At 45.7% G+C, this 7,034-nt stretch overlaps 1 protein-coding gene across 1 annotated transcript; it reads left to right on the forward strand.

Annotated features, from left to right (window-relative positions):
* The first annotated feature begins 1,228 nt into the window (after positions 1-1,228).
* Positions 1,229-3,862, forward strand: LOC100346669 (olfactory receptor 7A17-like). The gene is made up of 2 exons (XM_089315597.1): positions 1,229-2,135; positions 3,804-3,862. Exons 1-2 carry the CDS (start codon positions 1,229-1,231, stop codon positions 3,860-3,862), a joined length of 966 nt encoding a protein of 321 aa, XP_089171723.1.
* Positions 3,863-7,034: the final 3,172 nt, after the last annotated feature.

The raw sequence follows: 7,034 nt of genomic DNA on the forward strand, positions 1-7,034 counted from the left end.
TTTGCATAAATTCATAGTTTTTAAAAATTATGGCGGGTGTTTGGTATAGCATTTGGGACACTTAGGTTGCCTATATCCCATATCAGAGAGCCTTGGTTTAGTTCTCCACTCCACTCCCTGTTCCAGCTTCTTGCTACTGCGTATCTTGAAATCAGCTGTGATGGCTGAAGTACTCAGGTACCTGCCATGCACATAAGGGGTCTGGGCTGACTTCCAGAGTTCCTGGCTTCAATGTGGCCCAGCTCTGGCTGTTGTGGGAATTCAGTGAGTGAACCGGTGAATGGAAGAGCACTCTTTCTTTGCTTCTTTTTTTTCTTTCCTTCTCCCTTTCATCTCTCTACCAACTCTATTATCTAACTAGCTAGCTATCATCTATTTATCATCTGTATCTCCAATGCCATCTCTTTTTTCAGTATCTATGACTTTCTAATAAATTAAATAAAAATAAATGAATGAATAAAAGAAATGAGAAAATGGTTATACCAGAACACAGATTCACCATTACTTGTCCATGGTGGTTTTCATGATAATCTTCAGGTGATATTTGTACCCACTTCATAGTGAAGAGAACCTGAGTTAGCCAGCATGTGTGGTATCCACATGTAGCCCTGCCAGTGAGCCCACAGATAAGAAGGACATGGCACAACAGCGTCAGACTCCATAGTGGTTGCGTGATTGTTTGCGTGTCTGTGTGCACCTGCTCTGTGATATGAGAGCAGTGTTCACAGCTAGGATAATAGGGCTCCATATTCCAAGGCTCATTGTTTCTGCACCATGGCTCTTACCTAGGCACTTGGTAGAAAATAACACCCTCCACCCATGCTCCATCATGCCTACTTTCTTTTCATTCATAGCATTTATGTGTTCACTGATATTACAACTGCATCATTGGTATATGGAAAATTTTGTTTTCAGCATGGAAGACATGTTGACTTCCCAGTGTTTGGAACAAGTTCAGGAATCAATTTATACTGATAAGTCACAAGAAATCTTTCTAATCAAAAGAGTAGAGTATGTACATGAAAATCTTAAGTGGGAAGGAAGCCTTACTCAGAGATGAAAATACAAGAGTTCCCGAACTGGGACAATATCCATATACACAATATGAATAAAATATCAATATTTTTTAGCCTACAAAACATAGATTGTAATTTTTACACAGATGAGTAATGGCTGTATGAAAATGTCTCATAATATGCATTTCTTTTTAAGTGGTCATCTCAAGTGAATGGAACCATGGAATGATACAGGACTTTCAGAATTCTTCCTTCTGGGATTCTCGGAGGACCCAGCACTGCAGCCCCTCATATTTGGGCTCTTCCTCTCCATGTACCTGGTCACTGTGGCTGGGAACCTGCTCATCATCCTGGCCATCCTCTCAGACCCCCACCTCCACACACCCATGTACTTCTTCCTCTCCAACCTGTCCTTGGTGGACGTCTGCTTCACCTCCACCACTGTCCCCAAGATGCTTGTGAACATTGAGATACAGAGCAGAGCCATCAGCTACACAGGCTGCATCATCCAGATGTACTTCTACTTGGTTTTTGCAGGTTTGGACAACTTTCTCCTGGCTGTGATGGCCTATGACAGGTTTGTGGCCATCTGTCACCCCCTGCACTACATGGTCATCATGAACCCCCGGCTCTGTGTGCAGCTGGTACTGGTGTCCTGGGTCATCAGTGTCCTGCATGCCTTGTTACACAGTCTGATGGTGTTGCAACTAACGTTCTGCACAGACTATGAAATCCACCACTTTTTCTGTGAACTGAAGCAGGTGACCCACACTGCCTGCTCTGATACCTTTCCTAATGAACTCATTCTGTACTTTGCATCTGTGCTGCTGGGTGGAGGTCCCCTGGCTGGGATCCTTTACTCCTATTCTAAAATCATTTCCTCCATCTGTGCAATCTCCTCAGCTCAAGGGAAGCATAAAGCATTCTCCACCTGTGCCTCTCACCTCTCTGTCATCTCCTTATTTTATTGCACAGGATTAGGTGTGTATTTTAGCTCTGCTGTTACCCAAAACCGACACTCAACTGCCATGGCCTCGGTGATGTACACTGTGGTGACCCCCATGCTGAACCCCTTCATCTACAGTCTGAGGAATACAGAAATTAAGAGGGCTCTGAAGAGATCTTTTGAAGGGAAACCACAGGTATGCCAATTGTCTTAGGGCTGAAGAACTTCCAAGGATTACCAACATCAAAGCCCCAGCATCAGAAATTCTTTTTTAAGATTTATTTTATTTATTTGCAAGGCTGAGTTAGAAAGAGAGAGAGAGAGAGAGAGAGAGAGAGAGAGAGAGAGAGAATATCTTCCATGTGCTGATTCACTCCCTAAATAGCCACAATGGCCAAGGCTGTGCCAGCCAGAAGCCAGAAGCCAGAAGCCAGAAATCAGAATCCAGGAGCTTCATCCAGAACTCCTGCATTGGTGCTGGGACCCAAGAACTTGGGCCATCTTCTACTATTTTTCCAGAAAAATTATTAGGGAGCTGGATCAGAAATGGAGCATCCAGGTCTAGAACAAGTGCCCATATATGATGCCAGCACTGTAGGCAGTGATTTGAGCTGATGTACCACTAGGCTGACCCAGAGTCAGCAATTTTTACTCTTGGATCCAACTATGGAAATAAAATCTTCTCTTCTGTTTATTTACTTAAGTTTCTAGTACATTGATTTCAACCTCAATATCTAAGGTGAGCAGTTCAGCACTCTCTTATGTATCCCATGATTTTCCCTTCAATATTTTTCTACTTTCCAAAGGTTATTCCTAATATTGGGTCAGAGATATTTGGAAAATTCCCAATTGTCTCACAGGACAGTACAATATTCAAGAATAGATTCTCCCTAATGACATATATTGTTCTAAGTAGTACTTCTCCTTTTTTTTAAACTGCAAAATAGTCATGTATTTTACTGCTACACATAGATTCAGGTCATCTACATCCAATTTTTCTCTCTTCCCTTCTTCATGTCTCTCTCTGCTGTAACTGCTCCTTGTCATTATGTAAAACTCAATCTTTAATCATGTTTTGCAACTTGTCTCTGGGTTTTTCTTCAGATTTAGGATCTTGATTCTATTTCATCTTCATGTCCCAAGATCTACTTAGTCACTGCAAAATGGGCCCCTAGAGGAATCTACTTCACATTTTTTGGGGGTAGATGCATTTACATTCTATATGACGTTTTGAAATGGCAGTGATATCTTAGTGGCAGACAAATGAGTAGTTGTGAGGTTTAGGTATTGGAACAAGAAAACAGTGGTCATGGCTGTAAGAGGGCTAGACCCTGGTCTTGTGTTAATGCACCTGTTCTGTGTTTTGGCTGCTCTCAGGGCTAATATCCTGCTTACTGTCACTTCATAAGATGTTACAGTTGGGGAAACTGAGCCATGGATGCATGATTTCATGTGTTATTTCTTACAAATGCATGACTATCTACAAATAACCTAAATAAAAGCTTAATTAAAAGTATAAGTGAAATCATATGGTTTTTCTGTAGTCTATTAATGTGATGTGTGGGTGCAAACTGATGAAATATTTACTTAATATATACTAAATTGATCTTCTGTATATAAAGATAATTGAAAATGAATCTTGATGTGAATGGAATGGGAGAGTGAGTGGGAGATGGGAGGGTTGCGGGTGGGAGGGAAGTTATAGGGGGGAAAAAGCCATTGTAATCCATAAGCTGTACTTTGGAAATTTATATTTACTAAATAAAAGTTTTAAAAAAGAAGTATAAGTGAAAAAAGCAACAAATACAAGGAAAAATATTTCTTTGCCTGCACAGGACCCGACATCATCATTCACATTCTATTTACACTCCCACAGAATTGTTATGCATCTTGTGTTTAAAATCACCAACACATCTGAAAATGTACATTTCCACAAATTCAGTCTCCTCAAATCTTCCAAGACTCTACAATCTTTACTAACACATTTCCTTCTCTCTCATGCTGGAATAGTCACAATATCTTGGAAGAAAACCATGCTGTTTTTTTCTCAGAAAATAATATATATATATATATATATATCTTCCCATTTCATAAACTCTACACAAACTTGATTCTTATCTGTTTATTAGAATGTTTTTCAGTGAGTATTGTGGGGAGCAATCCGGACTAGACTAAGTTACTCGAATTAGGACTTATTCTATGCATCTGCTCTCCCACAATATGGCGCTGGGAGAGAAGTAAACAGCTTCCGCACAGCTGCCTCCAGTTCAACCAATTAACTGTAGGACTTGCTCCTGATTGGAGAGCAGCGTACTCAGCCGAGTTGGGATTGGCGGAGGAGGACTATAAAGGAGGAGAGAGACGGCATGCACCAGGAACATCTATGGGGAACATCTAAGGGAACCCGTGCAGCCCCCAGAGAGCCGGCCGGCGGTGTGCCGCTCCCCTGCGGAAGTGGGGAATGCGGCCAGGGGGAACTGCCCTTCCACGGAGGTGGAAGGGATAGTAGCCAACCCGGGAAGAACCAGCAGCAAACCCGGGGAGGGCCGAGCAGACGAAAGAACAGCGCAGGGTCCTGTGTCGTTCCTCCACGAAGAGGGGGAGCGACATAATGGTGCCGTGACTCGGATATGAAGCCTAGGCAGGGTTCAGTGTTGCTCCTCCACGAAGAGGGGGAGCGACATAATGGTGCCGTGACTCGGATAGAAAACCTAGGACGGATAGGAAACTTAGGACGGATAGAAAACTTAGGAGGGAAGAAACCTGACTCGGATAGGAAACCTAGCTTGGATAGGAAACCTAGGACGGATAGCAAACTTAGGAGGGAAGAAACGGGAAGAACTAGGGAAAATATCGGAGAGAGAGACTAGCAAACAGCCTAGGGAAAAGCCGGACGAAAAAGGAGCCGGAAGAAGCTATTGAAAGCCTAGGCATAGACTCGGATTCGGACTACGGGGGGAAGCTGGGAGAAATCTCTAAGGTCGAAAGCGAAAGTAAAAGCTAGAACAAACAGACTCGGACGCGGACTGTGGGGAGAGGCCAGGAGAAATGAGGGAGGAATGTCGTTGGAGGAGAGCTTGGGGAAACATACCGGGTAGAGAAAAATGTTAGGGAAATTGAAGCCGCGGGGGGCAGGCCGAGGCGGAAACGAAAGCCACTTTGGGATTCTCAAGTTAGCCCGGGAATAGGGGGCGAAAAGTTAAAACCAGAAGCTGAGACGTAAGCCAGATTGGGATCCGTCTGATTAGCCCGGGGAGCAAAGGACGGGAAGCCAGACCGTGGGGCGGAGACGTACGCTGGGTTGAATTCGCCAGGCTAGCCCGGGGAACTTAGATTGAATCCTAGTGGCGGAGACGCAAGCTACGCTGTGTTACTCGCGGAAGCCGCCGCGTGCAGAGAGAGCACGGGGCGTGAATAGATAGGGAACGCTGGCGTAGGCCGTGGTTCAGACGCGAAAGGGTTAAGCGTGGAGACCGCGGACCGCGCAAAGCCGGGAAGCCGCGCAGAGAGGCGCGCGGGCTGAAGCGGCGCAGAGCCGGGAACCCGCCGGCGGGGCGAGGTGCCGGAAAGCCACAGGGATAAGAGAAACAGAAGTTTGGAAGTGAAGTAAAAGAGAAATAGGAATGCCTGGAGATAGAGAAATAGAGAGAAATAAGGCCTCCCCTCAACATGCCAATTAGAAGGCTTGGATTCGGTCTGCCTGATTTAAGGCGGTAAGCGCCAGCAAAGCTCGACCAGAGTATGAGCTGCAGGTCACCGAAGATAGGCACGAACCAACACTAATAAGTCTCCCCCACAATAAGGCAATGAGAAGGCTTGGATTCGGTTTGCCTGATAGGCCTTGTAAGTCCCCTGCAGGCAGAGCAGAGCATGCGCTGCAGGGCACCGAACACAGGCACGCATCAGCGCCTAAAAACCTCCTCACAACACGGCGAAGAGAGGACCCGGATTCGGTTTTCCTGATTGATAGGACTTGTAAGAGCCTGTGGCAACTCTAGCAAGTGCAGCAGAGTGTGTGCCGCGGGACACCGAAGACAGGCGCGTATCAACGCCAAAAAATAAAAAGAAAGGGGGATCTGTGGGGAGCAATCCGGACTAGACTAAGTTACTCGAATTAGGACTTATTCTATGCATCTGCTCTCCCACAATATGGCGCTGGGAGAGAAGTAAACAGCTTCCGCACAGCTGCCTCCAGTTCAACCAATTAACTGTAGGACTTGCTCCTGATTGGAGAGCAGCGTACTCAGCCGAGTTGGGATTGGCGGAGGAGGACTATAAAGGAGGAGAGAGACGGCATGCACCAGGAACATCTATGGGGAACATCTAAGGGAACCCGTGCAGCCCCCAGAGAGCCGGCCGGCGGTGTGCCGCTCCCCTGCGGAAGTGGGGAATGCGGCCAGGGGGAACTGCCCTTCCACGGAGGTGGAAGGGATAGTAGCCAACCCGGGAAGAACCAGCAGCAAACCCGGGGAGGGCCGAGCAGACGAAAGAACAGCGCAGGGTCCTGTGTCGTTCCTCCACGAAGAGGGGGAGCGACATAATGGTGCCGTGACTCGGATATGAAGCCTAGGCAGGGTTCAGTGTTGCTCCTCCACGAAGAGGGGGAGCGACAAGTATGTATCTAATAATACTGTATCATCTCAAGAAATACATATATCATTTTCTGCTAACACAATCCTCATGAGCAAGCAAATGGATGTCAAGGGGTTGGCGTCTGGTGCAGAAATTAACATGCCTCTTTGGATGTCCACAGTCCACAGACACTTTCTGGGTTCTAGTCCCTGCTTGGTATCTCATTAAGCTTCCTGCTACAGAACATTCTGGAAGGCATCAGTAAGAGCTAAAGTATCTGTGTCCTGCTGCTCATTTGGGAGACCCAAATGGAGTTCTAGTGTCCTGGCTTTAGCCTTGCCCAGACCAGATGCTGTGGGCATTTGGAAGAATAACCAAGGGTGGAAACCTCTTTCTTTCTCTCTTTGTAGCTTTCTCTGTCTCTCTGCCTTTAAATTAATATAAATAAATAAATTATTTACTAATGGTACAAATACACAATAAAATACTACCCATTCAGA

The sequence above is a fragment of the Oryctolagus cuniculus genome, chromosome 16 (genome assembly GCF_051225735.1).
Source record: "Oryctolagus cuniculus isolate XC-2025 breed Fujian yellow rabbit chromosome 16, ASM5122573v1, whole genome shotgun sequence".
NCBI lineage: Eukaryota > Metazoa > Chordata > Mammalia > Lagomorpha > Leporidae > Oryctolagus > Oryctolagus cuniculus.